The sequence below is a fragment of the Pleurodeles waltl genome, chromosome 3_1 (assembly GCF_031143425.1).
Source record: "Pleurodeles waltl isolate 20211129_DDA chromosome 3_1, aPleWal1.hap1.20221129, whole genome shotgun sequence".
Taxonomy (NCBI): domain Eukaryota; kingdom Metazoa; phylum Chordata; class Amphibia; order Caudata; family Salamandridae; genus Pleurodeles; species Pleurodeles waltl.
The window spans coordinates 1,678,183,144-1,678,199,442 of record NC_090440.1 but is presented as its reverse complement, the minus strand read 5'-3'; the positions used below and the strand labels follow the sequence as shown (position 1 = coordinate 1,678,199,442).

Below are 16,299 nucleotides of genomic sequence, written 5' to 3'. Positions count from 1 at the left end.
CACAGATAACTTTTGTTCGGTTTCAGCAGTCTGTAATAGGCAGCCTTGCTGTAGTTCAGCAGGCAAGGATGTCTAGAGTTGGAGTGGTGAATGATGTGTCTAGATTGAAAGATCACCAATTTCCTGATTATATTTCTTCCACGCACAAAAAAAAGAAGTAAAAAAAAAAACAAAAAAAAAAAAAAAAACTTGCCTTGTAAGCAATATAGAGTCTGTGTCCGAAGAGGCATAAAAAAGGAGAGTCATATGTACTGCCTCGAGTGTCCATCTAATTCTGGGCTATGTGTGCCTGCATGTTTTAAATTGACCATATGCAACTTAAGTATTGGGAGCAACCGTGAAAGTAACAGTGACTGACTGGTCCGAACTGTTTATATTTTTGGTTCAGTTTCACAGTTGCCAGTTGTTTGATGTATTTAGTTACACCGGTTGTGTTTGTAGTCTTAGTTGGCTTTTTCATTCTCTTCAAATTGGTTTGTGTATTCTTGTTTGTTAAACTGCAGCACAGCTGGCGGTTCGTGGACAGGTGCTTGGCTGGGGGAGGGGGAGGGGGACGGGCGTGTGTGTGTGTGTGTGTGTGTGTGTGTGTGTCTGTCTGTGTGTACACACACACACACACACACACACACTGGCACTTGGGTGGAAGTGTGCATAGACCAGCCCTTGGCTGTCACTGTGCACAGATTGGTGCTTGGCTTGCGGTGTGTGTGGACTGGCGTTTGACCAGCGGTGTGCGTGCAGACTGGCGCTTGGCCAGCGGTGTGCGTGCAGACTGGCGCTTGGCCAGCGTTGTGCGTGCAGACTGGCGCTTGGCCAGCGTTGTGCGTGCAGACTGGCGCTTGGCCAGCGTTGTGCGTGCAGACTGGCGCTTGGCCAGCGGTGTGTGTGGACTGGAGCTTGGCCAGCGATGTGTTGTGGACTGAGGTTTGGCTGGCAGTGTGTTGTGGACTGAGGTTTGGCTGGCAGTGTGTTGTGGGCTGACTGTGTTTTAGTGGCTGGTTGCCAGTATGTGTACTGACTTGCTTGAGGTGTGTTTGCAAGTTGTCTGATGTTTGGATTCTTGGTGGTGTGACTGGTGTATTTGTCCTGTTGGCCTATGACAGTCATTGGCCCTTCAGTGGGGCTGTTTATAAATGTATGTTTTGTATTCTGTTGGGCCCACAGCTGGCAGTGTGAAAGGTTTTTTGTGTCTGAAACATGAAACATGTTTGAATGGACTGTAAAGCAGTTGGGGCCTTGACGTGGCTTTACAGCTCACAAGCTGTAAGTTAGTGGTTCTCTATTCTGAAGTTAATATACTAACAATAATTTTTGTGGATTTTATTTCATAAAGTCATAGTTGAATATTTTATTTTTTTGAACCATTTACTTACCTTCTTGCCAAATCCAACCAGTATGCCTGTGATTGACTAGTAGATGGGTATGCAATAAAGTTATGTTGTTTTTTTTTCTTTTTACTGTAAGTGCATACTCTCTCAGTAGTGAATATCTTCTGCCCTCACATCTTTTTGGAAACTGGTCATTAAGAGAATATTATCTGGTATGCTTTGTGTGAATTCCACATGGTTTTCTTCCCCAGAAGTCCTTTTAAATTTGATTCACTCACAAAAACATTTTTCCTCACATTTCTGTATGGGAACGTTATGGGATGACCTGGCCTGCACCGATTTCCTACCACCCAGCATTCCCCAGATCTCCCAATAAAAATACTACCTCGCTACTGTGGGTAGGCCAACTACTTGCAACAGAGATAGGCCCAAAACATATAGTGGAGACATCAAAGTTATCTATTACAAAACAATCTGGTTTTGCAAGGGGTGTACATGTGTTTTTGGTCCCAGGGTCGGCGCTCATCTACGGAAACCTATCGAACCAAGACATTTCTGAAAACTGAACACCCCGGGGAGTCCAGGGAGGTGTAGTTTGCTGGGAACCTCCAATGCTTTCGTACCCAAAATACCTTGCAAATATGAAACTCTGAAAAAAAACTAATATTCTGTGCATTTCTGTGATGTAAACTATGGGAATGTGCAGAGATCCACAAAATGCCTATAACCCAGCGCTCCCGCAGTTGCCCAGACAAAAACGCTATCCCACTTATGCAGCTTGACTTAGTGCCCCCAACAGGAATGGATCACACCAAGGTCAACAGAGGTCCTCGTGCCAGGACTACTGTTGAACCATGTATTTACACAGATCTGGTGTATAACATTTGCTTTATTATAGGTTGTTAATGCATCAATTTATCACATGTATTCATAATATTTAAGATGTTTATAGGATTAGGTGAAGGTGCAACAAGATAAATGAGTTAGTTGTTGCATTTGACATAATTTGATGTGAGGCCAGCCGATTTAAAATTAATCAGAAAAGTGTTTTTATGCTGGATCCAAACAAGTATTAGGCAGAGAGGAAAAAGCTGCAACTTCCTTGGAGACTAGCAGCCTTTTTGAAGCCTGCATGGCATCATTGGTTTGCAAATCTCCAATCGGAGGGAGAGAAGGAAGAAGAGAGATAACCACCTTCTCAATACAAAACAACATAATTGTTGCTCAAACTATGGAATGCAGGGGAGGAGACACCTTAGAAACTCATATAAGCCTCTTTTTGTGCTAAGACAACTTATCTTGGGGCAACAAGGGAGGGTTTGAATAACTGAGGAGGTTTACATAATTTCTATGTAAGTAAATTGTGAAACACCATTACTGTTGCAATCCTTGTTAATTGCTTTCATAGCTGCTATTTTGTTTACTTTAATAATTACAAATATACACATTATTTGCAATAGGATAGGGTGCTAATGTGGATAAACTCGTAAAAATATATTCCTAGCGTTCCTGAGTGAGTCGTTACATAGTGAAAAGAGATTTGGAACCCACTAACAACAAATATTTCTAAGTCTCACAGGACTGATTGTTGCTCAGAGTGCACCGTCCTCGTGTAATGCACAAGTGATTTGTGGGTTACAGTCCACCAGGTTTGCTGTCTGTAGTTGGTAAGACTTCACTTTCAGCAGAGGGTCTAGAAAAATAATATTCCAGCCACTACTGCTTTTATGGAATTCTCAACCTAACTTCAACACCTGGATGTCAGGCAACCTAACTTTAGCATTTCCTAAATTGTGTGGTACTCAATGAATAGGTTTGTTTTATAGGGCCATGAGTTATTCATGTTAATTTGCTCTGAGCAGGGAGGTTTGTCAAAACAATGAAAAAAGGAGCAGCCTGTGGGGCAAGTTGCAAATTGTGTCCCAGATGGCATTTGTCTTTCCTTCCAAAATATGGAACACATAGAGGAGTTGGAGATTTTTAATAAAGACCCTTAACAGAAGAGCAGGTGCCAAATATTGATCACTGTCTTTCTGCATACTTCACTGGTGGGAGGATAAATAGTGGTCTGGGTAGTATGCTTACCAGAAGCTTGTTATGTGACAGAGCAGACTCAGTAACGGAAATAAAATAAAAGAGAGGCTACTTGATGTATTTATATGTCCAATAATATCCTATTTAGTATGGGAAATTCTTCCAGTGGCTAGGAACGGCACCTGACCAGGTGAAAAAGCCCTTGAACCTAGAGATAAATTAAAAATGCATCAGGACGATGCACCGGCCACGTTTCAACCAAAAACTATCTTTTTTTGTTTGTTTTTGTTTTAGAAGAGGCAATATCTTGAAATACAAAATATCAATGGCCTAGATATGGGTTGATTTTTAAGTGGTCATGTTTTATCATATATGACATATAAACATATATCTTATTAACATGTTTTACACAAAGAGAGGGCCGCTTGTATGTAATAGCAAAAACCCAAGTCCATCCTGTTGCTATCTTGTATTTGAAGATTTTGCCTATTCTAAAACATTGGTATGTTAAGGTGGCTAGTGCATCCTCCCACCACATACTGGATTCACATAGCTATCAGACCCTCACTTATTGATTTAAATACTTGCCCAAACCCAGTGTCAGTTTTATTAATAAAATAGTCCCCAAATCATTGGCTTACAAGCCAACTCTCTGCAAGGTCCATCCCTGCGGTGCAACTCCAGAGTTATCAAGCATATTTTGTTCAACTTTAAAAGGTGAAGTATTGACACCACTATCAGAAAAAGATGTAATAGCCTGTGTGGGAGGAAAATAATATGGAAGAATTAGTCCTATCTGACTCAAGTATCTGGTTTCGGGTAACAAATGTTATTTCAGTATTCACTATTATAATGTTTAATGTCCCTACAGCTTTTTAAAAAAAATTAACAGTAGATGATGGCCCAGGCCAGGTGTTTGTATCTGCCAGTTAGCTTCAAGGGGGCAGACTTCCACTCATCAGCTTGCATTTGGAGAAGGTAACGAAACAAGAAGTAAACAAGCCACATGGGTTGGCCAGGCCCAGGCTCCTCCAGCTGCAGTCGAGCCAGTCTTTGGCCACCAGGGCACCCATGCTGCTCAATTCTCTTGTGATAGCTGTGCCCAGGCCTTGCTGAACTCACGAAGCAACAAAAAACAGAGGGCAGCCAGGGGTACAGTGGGATTCACAGCCCCGCCCAAGAGAACATGCCATGAGTTTCAGCTTGTCCATGTGCAGGGCAGCATATGACACACAACTAGGGGTCAAACAGGGGATCCCTACACACAAGTTGCCTTTGTTTTGAACCCTTTGGCCCATCCTGAGCTGGAATCAAGAGTGGGAACACGCAACAATGTAACAGGCAGTGAGGGGTACACTGGGACTTGCAATTCCTCCCATGAGCCCATGCTATGGCCCTTAGCCTCAACAGACATGGGGCAGCAGATGACAAAGCCATTTCTTAAACTGGAAGATTAGATGTATTTTAAACAACAATAAAAAAAGTTGCCAGCTTTTAGCAGAATGGATTTTAAAGAAAAGTGGGGATTACGAGCAGACACAGTGAGGGCCCAAGGCACATTCCCATTTCCCTCAAAGCAAAATAAAAATACAAGCAGGGATGATGAGTATTTCTCTGCTCTTCCAATCTCGTGTGGAATGTCTGGTTCTCAAGCAAAGCGCTCTGGTGTCCTCGGGGCACGTTGCACTATAAGAAGATGCAAAAGTGAATAAAAAATATATGGGGATTAGAGGAAAGAATACCTCCATACCCAAATCTGGCATGTTACATACAACTGAGGAACTGGTAACATTCCATTGGCACTCGCACATTAGGGCATCGGGATGCTGGCCCTCCTTTTGAATCATCAGTCCCTTGGTCTAAAATTTTGCAGCACAAACCTCTAGGTCCTTGGACTGAAAGTGAAAAAATACAAACTGTGAAGTTATTTTTGGCTGGAGAAAAAGATTCACTAAACAGACATGGAGTTTTTGTGTTTAGAGCAGAAAAATGTTTGGTGATAGGATTTGGCAAATGCTACCCTAACAAATGCTTCCTAAGGGAACTAGACATCAGCACTCCTTAACAAAAGAGAAATTCAGTGTCACATATATTGACAGAATAGTTCCCAACCAGTCCTAGTGCAGTCAATTACATAGTAACAGCAAAGGCTGCCGTCCCGTGTGTTGAGAAATGCCACTAAACAGTAGTGAAGTAGACTAACTCAGAGATCGAGGGAGAGGTGAATTAGCTGCAGCATGACCATGAACCCAGCCAGAGGAAGGCAAGTATTAAAGGGGCAGAAGCCTTGGCATAATGATGGTATTGCTTGGCATAATGTGGTCAACCATGGCATGACTGTGACCACCTACTAAGCAAATCAGTGAGCAAAGACACTAAAATGGAAAGTACAATAATCCATGAAACGGCCAAAATGAGAAAAACAAGTAAATGTTGCTCTAAGAAGCGCAAGGAAGCAAAAGACTTATATGGCAAATCAAGTATAATACGAGCATAGTATTTGCTGAAACGTATTATCAGCTTCTGGTTATGACCAGAAGTATGTGGGACTTTCAACAAGCTGGGTATCCTAAGAAGGCAGGATAGAATAAGTTCATAAGTACAATCAGCCAAGTTTAATTCAAAACACCTGTTCTGAATTGTCAAACCAGGTCATTAGAATTACCATTTAATTTTAACAATGAGGCTGACTCACAAAGTCTCAATCAGATTCTTCAACCAATATTTTGCAACATCCACAGTGCATGCCCCCACAAAATCCAAGAATGTTGTTCGAAAAACAAGAAGATATACAAAATGCTCTAAACTGTTCTGAGGTTTAAGTGTTTGAAGAACAAAAAATGAACCAAAAGCAAAAATACCTTTTTCTTTCTTTGTTCTGGTATCTGCGAGACAGGCTTTAGAACTTCCTAGTGCTACAAGCCATCTTTGCCTTTCAGCAGCATTGACTGCTTTCATATAAAAGTGCTGCTCTCCTGGTATTATAAGCTCCATCCGTGAGTTGTCTGTTTGATGAGCTAATATCAAAGAAAAAAAGGTAGATTGTATTTTAGCGCACACAGTCTCACAGCTTGCCACTTTTAAGCATTATAATAAACAAATGACAAATATTGTATTTGCAGGACCAGCTCAACATAAGTTGTACATGTATATTTAAAGGAACACCAGTCTTCCTTTACGGTGTAACTTTATTGGTTACTTACTTGCAACTGTACTTGCAATTGTCAGTGAGGCAAGTACACTTCAACTGTCGTTCTCCTCCTCTTCAAGAGCAAGGAGTTTCTGTATATCAGACAATCAAAATAAAATGCTCATATAAATTATCCTCAATTATTTCTTTAGCTATTTATTGTAGATGAATGCCATCCTTTCAATTTTAAAGTTCCTTTTAGTATTCAGTAGCATGTTATACTGAAGTTTCCATGTTTCTCTATTCCATTTTAACTCTTGAATACATCTCTTAATAGGAAGAAATGGCAGACATGCACACACTATCAGATTCATTATATTTCTTTTCTAGAATTCTACAATGTTTAAAAAGAAAACTGCCAAAACATTATTTTGCGGTTCAGAGGCAGCAATCCTGAGGTGGGTGTAGCAGTACTTATGCCCTCATTATGAACATGGCGGTATGGGCCGCCATGCCGGCGGTGGAGCTAATTACCAGACCGCCATATAATAAATGTGGCAGAACCGCCATATAATAAACGTGGCAGAACCGCCACTTTTGAAACTCCGCCACTACCAGGCTACCGCCACCAGGCAGCCTGGCGGTGGCAGAGTTTCATATCCGTCAGGGCAACGCTGCCCGCCGGATAATGAGTCAGGTTCCACCAGCCTTTCCCTGGCAGTTTACACCACCAGGGAAAGGCTGGCGGAATGGGTGACTCAGGGCCCATGCACTTACCAAGCACAGCCCCTTTGCGCATTTCACTGCCGATTTACAGGCAGTGAAATGTGCGATGGGTGCTGCTGCCCACGCCACATTGCTACATTGCGCCGGCGTCAATGGAGCCGGCGTCAATGTTCAAGTCCTGCATTCAGCTGGGCCGGCGGGCGGAAACACTGTTACCGCCCGCCGGCCCAACTGAATGTTCTTTATTTGGCCAGCTGGGGGTTCTGCGTGCTGGTGGTCTTCTGTTGACCGTCAGCACCGAACTCGGCAGGTTTTCTGGCAGAGTTCGTAATGAGGGCCTTAGTTTGTAAAGAAAAAAATAGGTGCAGGGGATCCAAATATTTTTATGAGCTTGCCACTTGTGTTGCTTAAAACCTGGACTACTTGATAAGGAAACTGCATTGTCTTGATTCCTTCACATTGTTCCATCACATTGGACTTCCCATGTCTTTATATCACTGTTGCAGGTACTTTTTTTCTCTGTTTTCTCCAGTTGTGGCTGTTTTCCTTTGTCTTTTTTCCACTTTGGCTCAAACTAAGCACTGTTGTTGAGACTGTTTCATTACCATATAGAGTACCGTCTCTTGTCCTGTATTTTCCCCTTTCACAAGCTGCAAGCAGTAGCAACCAGGATCCATACAATAACTGAAGGCCTCATTACTCAAAGTAGTTTTATGTGTGGTAATAGAGACAATCTCAATCAAGAGACCACATTTGATCTCCTTTCCAATACTATTTACAAATATTCTGCTGAGAACACAAGAAATAGGGGTGGCAAGACCCTTGCCAAATCCACCTGTTCTAATATTCATCCCCAACTCATAGATGAAACCATTCAGACACACCCACCATGCTGAGTTGAGATGTCCATGAATGCAGTTCTAGTCCTTCCCTCCCCCCTCCACCTCAAGGTCTTTAGCTGTTTGTAAAGTGTTTTGATGCAGAACTCCACAAAAAACAGACGCAGTACTTTAAATGGCTGCTCTCTCAGTATTTTACACATATTGGTTTTCGGTCTGATACATATGGCGCTAGCACCATTAATGGTGAACATAATATACTTGGGCTTCATCCACTGGTCTGTTAAATTGTCTTTTACATTTTGCTTCTGCATACCACAGTACAAAGTATGGGGTATTAATTGAGCCCACTTTCCCTATTGGCTCTCGTCATTTTGAGTGACTGCACAAAGCCTGTGCACAATGTTCATACCCACCTAAAAATAGTTTCTTCATGCCAATTTGCAAAGCTAGATCAAAGTGTGTTTTTAAATGTTTATATTAACTTTACATATTGGCTATTTTGTCTATAATATGAGTGTCCAGTTATGTGGCGATTTATTTCTGTCTCCTTTTTAGGTCGCAGCCTACCAGGCAGCACAGCTGTCTAGGTATGCAAAATATATCTTGACAAGCTTCAGAAAGTTGACCTGGAAATGCATTCTGCCCGCTGCTTGCCATTGGCTTTGTGGTTTGTAAATTACGTTTTCTTGCTTTTCATTTACTGGCTGAGGGGTCTTCAGGGTCACTTCCTCCTTCCCATGCCAAAGCCTTATTTACAGTACACTTTAGAGAGTGCCCTTTCTGTAAACAGGCTTGTAAATCATGTTCTTATCTCCTCAGATTTGCTGTACATTCAAAGACAGAGGTCAGATATCAAGCTGTGTCTTCCAGAGAGCTTGTGACTTCAAAGTGGCGTTTATAAGAAAAAGGAATGCAGAGCCCACTGGTGCCCCTGTTAAACTCCTTTTACAAGGCTGTAACATAACTCTTAATTAGCACAACTTGTAACATGCAAATGACAGATTGTTCCCTTTGTTAAGGGCTACACTGTTTTTCTGTGCACAAAAGAGAAGGCTTGCTTGAGTTTTGAAGAAGGTGAATCTGTTTTAACAGCCCGTTTCATACATGTCTAATGTATTTGTTCTCAGAGGATGAACAGGCTCCCCATCCAGTAACTCTCCTTTCAATTACATGTTTATTGACAGACTGACTATTGGAATTTGTTAAGATAAGACAGTTTGTCCCAAAGCCCTTTGCCTACCTTTTGTTATCAGTATCTAGGAGAAACGTTAGCCTGCCAGGCAACATGCTAGATTCTCATGGGTAGGAGTGAGTGCTGCTACTAAATAGGAACAAAAAAACATTTCGACAAGCAGATAAAGCACGATCACTGCTAGTTACAGGAATAATAAAAACATTTAAAAAACAGTGGCAAAGCCAATAGGTCTCGCCTATGTGAGATCTATTGGCTTTACCAATGTTTCTTAGCCATGTTGCAACATTGCTGAAAGTAAAGAAAAAAACTCCAACCAAATGCGTTGACAAGCATCATAGCGCTTCTTGCTTTTTTTTTTTTCATTTTTTCAGCCATGCTGCACTGAAGCCAGCACTGCTGTGCAATATGGCTAACTTTTCTTCTTCTTAATGAATTAAACAGGAGGCTGTTATCAAATTTCCCCCAGTGGGGTGTTTAAGTTGTTTGAGCACAGATACATACACATTTCTTCTATGTCCTTTGTTTATTGAAATCTTTTTAAAGGTGATGGTAACTATAACCTGCACCCTCACCATGCACTGCTAATTACCCCACATATGACATCACTCGACATCTTCTATCACATCACTGATAATATCACTGCAACATATGCATAAGAAAACTGTGTATGGCGAGGGCACAAGTTATAGTTACCTTAGGCCATGAGTTATATTTGCTTGAGATAACTATAACTGCTGAACTTCTATGGTTTTGTGTGTGTAAAATCTGAACCGGACAGTAACATCCCTGTAACCTTTGGTTTGTTCCAGTGAAAATATACATTACAACCATTTAAGAAAATGTTTGATGAGGGTATCAACAGGTTTCTCAGCAACAGTTTTGCAGAAACCATTACAAAACAAGCACTGGCAAAGCCAGAAGACTGGCAGCAAATGTCAGACCTATTGGCTTTGCCAATGCTTGTTAAGGTTGCTGTTATGAGGTGCTTACGTGACATTGAAACATTGTAGCTGCCTCAAATTTGAATGCTGCTCGTTATTTAAAAACATCACTAGAAAAACAGGTGATTAAGTGAATATTTTTCAAGTTTACAAAAAATGATTAACCACAGACAGATGTAGATTAGCCCCCTACATTCCCTGTTTGCCACACCTGTTAATACAATGGGTTCTGTACACTTTAGTTTTAATTGCATTTATAGAAATAAGGGTGATAGACAACCAAGTCTGGAATAATTGTATACTTAAATATACAGCCTATATGTAATGACAAGATATTGAAAGCTCTTTCATCTTTCCTTTTCCTCTTCCTTGTCTTCTTGTTTTTCCATAAATTTCCATTCAGGCACGTTAATTATTATTGATCGGTATCACATTACTAGGTCTTATACTAAGTATGTGGATTTGTGGTTTTACCAAAATTGCAATGTTTCAAAATCTAATAGTGTATGTATTTATGGAACTACTGAAATCACAAGGGGTCAAAGTTATCAAAGGAATGACAGGAGGGCCAGTTTTAATATGCATTTATGTTTGTATGTGTGACTGTTAAACTATTTAACTCTTTGTATATACATTATTGTAGCTTTGAATAAGCTCCAGTTAGAAAAGAAACGTGTTGGTTGGGCTAAAGAACTGATATTATAAAACTGATATATCCTACAATAAAGGATTAAGAAAATAAACTGAACTGTGGTAACTGAAAGTTCATTGCATTTGAAACAAGGGAACAACGGACCAACCAGGGACTGTTTTTCTCTTGAGACATAAGGAAGGTAACAATAGTTACTGTACTTTCATATTAGAAGTACCTCTCTCTTTGAGATAATCATGATAATGTTTTAAATGTATTTTCTTCATTGCAAGCATACAGTAACAACGTTTAGGTAGAAACATATTTTCTTTCTTTTTTTTTTTACTAGAATATGCTTGCAATATTATAAAAAAGTAACCATAGCACCACCTTGCAAAGGCCAGACCCACTGTTTTTGCCAATGTTTGCTTCTCTATGGCGTGCCTTTTTCAGATGTTTTTGGAACTGGTTCAGTACGACAGATACATCATTTGTAGGGTGTACACATGGTAGATTATTGTGCCATCCAAATATCAAATCTAGTCAATGCTTATTTGAATACTGGGACGGCTATATACCAAAGAAGGGAAGAGAGAGTTACTGCATAAATGAGAGGAACACTAGAAGGGCAAGCACCCAGCTTAAGTGTAGGTTTAAAATGGGTTGCACTTGCAGTTTCAACCAGCTGGGATTAGCAGCACTCTAGAATAGGCACCTGCATCTAAACGCCTGAATGATACCCATCGCATATACAAACCCATCCCTCAACTCCACTAAAGTGGGCATGCCCACACACACTTTTACCCTGTGGCTCGAGCTGGGTGGGCAAAAATAAATAGTAATACCAGGGCACATTTACATGAAGCTAATGGCTCCATAGTTAGCTACTGAAGAGAAACTGTGTAATTATTTGATAACGAGCTACAGAAGATACAACAACAAAAAAAAAAACAATGTTTAAATCTATTAAAACTGTAACCTTAGTTTCTATCGTGAGAAAAAAATTGCCTTTTTTTGTTTTAGGGTCAGCTAGCTAGAAAAACAGTCAAAGCATGAACAGACTTATTGTTGAACAAGGTCATCAGAAACAACAAGGTCTGATATAAAGGCAGTCATCCAAGGGGCAACTCTTGACGTCTTTGGTTCTCATACATTGCTCCGTGGGCCAATGTGCTCTGTTAATAGGTCTTTAACGAGCTCAGTCCCATTCTGTTCCATTTAGACTTTTCCAGTACCAACGCATATAAGGAGGTAGAAGGAAAGGAGGATGAGAAAGAGGAAAACGGATAAAAAGAAGGAAAAAGTGGACACAGTGAGAAAGGGACATACAGGCAGAGAAATGAAAATTATGAAAGCAATTAATGGTGGCGAAATACAAAAGTGGAGGAATAGAGGTTATAAAACACTACAAGAAAAAACAAATCTAGCAAAGGGGAACAGGAATGGAAAGAAAGGGCAAAAGAACACAAGAAAAGTTGTCTTCAGAAATCATGCAAAGATTGAGAGTAAAAGGAGGTAGAGAATAGCGATTCTCCACGTGGAATCAAATGAGAATGTAGATTTCATTAAAGACACGGAGGCTAGCATTACGCATTAACATCCTTTGATGACACTCCAAGCAGCAGTCCTTTAAAGAACACACCAGAACAGTGGTTCCCAACCTTTTGATTTCTATGGACCCTTACCTTATTACCAGAATCCGGGGACCCTCACTGAATCATTATTGGAATCTGGGGACCCCCCCTTGAGTCATTACTGAAAGCTGGGGACCTAATCTGCTAATATTATTTAATTTTCTAAGCAGTCGCAGACCCCCTGAGGGGGCTTTGCAGACCCCCCCAAGGCTCCCCAGACCACAGGCTGGGAACCACTGCACTAGAACATTCTGGAATAGAATCATTAACATATAAACAGTGGAACAGAATCCTCTTCCTCTTTTAATTGAAAATTGAACTTCATCTTGAATTCTATCCCTGCATCATCCGGCTAACTCACTGGATTCATTGGTTGTTCCCTAAAATACAAAATACAAAATGGTATAATCATTGTTTAACAATATTCCTAAGCAATTTTAATTTTAGCTGTCTATAACTTTAAAATTAATTCATTTTTAAACAAATATTTTATCTACTTAACAAATCATACTCCCTTCATATCTCAACGTCTTTTCTTTTTTCCATTTTTATATTTTATATATATATATAAAATGGGGGAAAAAATATATATATGCCTTACTGGCCATCGCACCTCTCATTGAATGAGGATTAAACTGTTGTAAATCTATAGCTGCATTGTCCATCTGATCCACCTGGCAATTATTGACGTTGATACTGCCTTAAAAGGTTTAATTAAAGAAATTAACAACTGGTTCACTCCATCATGTCTTACTTCTTGAGTTCTGCAATCGTACTCCTTAAAACACCTTACTACACAAAGCTGTTTACAAGAATCACATTTTGGATAAAATACAGATTCTGTCATAGTCTTAGTCCTCTTTGTTATTTCAAAAGTAACCCCAAATGGATCATAAAATTCTATTGCTCACCTCTGAAACCTTTACATCAGAAACTCTGCGACAGGATATCAAACACAATAAAGAAGATATCTTCATTGAAAGTTTCTTCATATCTAATAATCTGTTACTTGGCCATGTAACAAACATTTCAGAACTGTTTACATTCCATAAAACCTTATACCTAGGCCTCGGGGTCTCTTACCTACCAGTGGCAGCTGGCTTATGCTGTTTACAGTGGAGGTAGGATTGGGGGGTACAATAATAAAAAATAAAATGTAAAAAGTCACTTGCCTGCAGGCGTCTTCCCTGCAGCGTCCTCCTGCTCCTGGAAGCTCCAACATGCTGAACCAGGAAACTGATCTGCTGTCCTAGACAAAAAACAAAGTTCCTTTGCTAAATTTGACAGCATGCGGGATCGACATCCTCACAAACGATTGATATATGTCACCGCAGAAACACTGTCCAACTTCAACAACCCTGTGTTGTTCTTCAAAATGCCTCTGAAACTCATGAGAGCATATAAAGCTGCCTTAATTTCTAAACAATTGCTTTTAAGACTCTTCTTCATCTCTGAAGCACCAGCCTCCTGCGCACCCAAACGGGCACCCCATCCTGAAAGACTTGGATCAGATTCCAAAACAAAATCCAGCATACATCCAAAAATCGCTCGCCCATTCCAAACTTCTACATAGTTTAACCACCAAGCCAATTCTTCCTTAGCCTCCAAGTCTAGAGAAATCTTGTCGCCATACCATAAACCTGTCTGCAGAGGCCTTCGTTTCACCCTCTGAAGAGCCAGATAGAGTAAGGGACCTGGAATAACTGCCTGTATTGAAGAGGACAACAGTCCTAATAACCTTGCCAATTCCCTCAGTGTTATCCTTTCCTTTCGTAACACATAAACTTCCTTCCTTATCTTGTTCACCTTCCTTATTGGTAAACTTAATATAACCTTCCTTGTATCCATCATGAACCCAAGAAACCCGGGGTCATATTTAAAGTTTTGGAGGAGCCGACTCATTCTACAACATTATTAAAATGTTGTCTAGATAAACAATCAGTCTCGTACTTCTTTCTCTCAGATAATAAACCACCACTCTCATGATTTTGGTGAAACACCACGCTGCAGAGGAGAGGCCAAATGGAAGACAAGTAAACTGAAAATATCGTTCCTCCCAGACCTGACTGCCCTTGCTCATTGGGATAGTGAAGTAAGCATCTTTGAGATGCAGCTTTACCAACCAATTGTTTTCAAGGCCATTTCTTGTTCAAATCCCTCAAATTTATTACAGGCCTCCATTCTTTTTCTTTCTTTTCCACTAGAAAAAGTGTGCTCAGAAAGACAACATCTTCTGACCTAATAGTTACCTTTGCTCCTTTCTGTAATAGAGCTGAAAATTCATTTTCGACTACCAATTGTTGATCCTTGCCCAAAAAACCCTCTGGGCATTCTGCTTTGATATGGAGTCTCTACAAAATCAATTTTGTATCCTTGAATTACCTCCAATACCCAAGGATCTTGTGTAATTTTTCCCACTCTTCTCTGTAGAACCTTAAACGACCTCCTATCTTTTCTTGGAAAGAACCAGAAGTAATCGCTGTACTTACCTTGAAATCCTGACACTCGTCCTCAAGGTCTGTTACCTCTACCACATTGGCATCTACCCCTTTGTGGGTAAAAAAAAAACGAATTTGCATCTCTTTGGTAATTTCTTCCCTTCTGACCTTTGAAATCCATGGCCAGCAGAAAGTCCCCTTCTGCCTGCCCTTCCAAAAACACCCCCACTAAACATTTTCCTCATATTGAATTCTGCCTTGTCCAAAGCCGTAAACGCAGAAAAATATTTGCTGATATTCTAATGTTTCTCCAAACAACAATCCTTTAGGATCATCTTTAGACTCCTTGGTAGTCAAATCACTGAGCTTTGAACTTATTTTCATCAACACCGCTTTTCACCTTCCCGCAGTCAAAGCTGCATAAGTGTTTACCCCCCAAAAAAAACAGAGCCCTCTGACTCCATCCCTTCAATAACATATTAAGAATTTAAGCTAAAGGTCCAAGAAGATCCAAAACCTTATCTTGAACCTGCGTAAGGGATCTTTCCAGCCCTTTCCTTGGATCCCTACCCATCTTGAATAAGGTTATTAATTCTGGATCCAAATTTGGAGGAAAACAAAATACTTGTTACCTCCATTTCCAAAGAGGTCCTAATCCATTTTTTAATTAACTGTGCACCATAGTCCAACGGCCACCAGTCAGCACTGCGACGTTGAGGGATTTCAAATCGGTATAACATTTCCCCACCCAACAAATTTTTACCACATCCTTAGATGTAGTGGGACTCTCATCTATCACAAATAACTCATCACAATCGTCAACCTCATCATGTAAATCTAAAACATATTCATCAAAATCCTCCTCATCTCTTCCTAAATAATCCACTTTCATCATGTCATCACTTTGTGACTATATCTGTTTTGTGCCACTCTGGACACCTCTTCTATTTCTGTCACCACGGAAAACCTTTTGCAATTTTGTGCCTCGAAGGACACCTTTTGCCATTTTGGTGCTGTGCCCAACATTCTTTTTTGAGCCCTTCAACTCCTCATTCAAGTGCTTTGCCTTAATTTTTTTTCTTACTTTGTTTTTATATCTTATCCGATTCATCCTCGGACAAGGACCAAAACTCATGGTCAGAGCAACTTATTTTTTATTCTGGTTCCTTACCTTTTCTATTGTCTCTTGTAAGCCACCTCTAAATTCAGATTGTATCATTATTTTAATAATTTCCTCCTTAACCTACCCTCAAGTACTTCTACTTACTCAACCTCTGTACCAAACATTGCCTAAACTACACCTACTAAACTCAAAAATAACACCAAATAAATAACTCCAAATCAATCTTAAAACCAACTATTTGCCAAGCAAACTACTTCATCATACAGAAGAAAACTAT

The 16,299-nt window shown here is 40.2% G+C and overlaps 1 protein-coding gene across 4 annotated transcripts in view; it reads right to left on the bottom strand.

Annotated features, from left to right (window-relative positions):
• The window catches only part of PLEKHA3 (pleckstrin homology domain containing A3), a 199,556-nt gene that overhangs the window by 131,254 nt on the left and 52,003 nt on the right, over positions 1 to 16,299 (bottom strand). For 2 of the 4 annotated variants that reach the window (XR_011201599.1, XM_069225430.1), the window contains exons 3-5: positions 13,634 to 13,710; positions 12,823 to 12,841; positions 6,224 to 6,379 (exon numbers count right to left, since the gene is read on the bottom strand). Coding sequence is in view for 3 of the 4 variants with exons in the window: in XM_069225430.1 (XP_069081531.1) it covers positions 6,224 to 6,379; positions 12,823 to 12,841; positions 13,634 to 13,710 (252 nt within the window). In the remaining variant the exon portion in view is untranslated. The remainder of the gene's footprint in view (positions 1 to 6,223; positions 6,380 to 12,822; positions 12,842 to 13,633; positions 13,711 to 16,299) is intronic. The other 2 variants (XM_069225431.1, XM_069225432.1) reach the window with 1 other exon arrangement.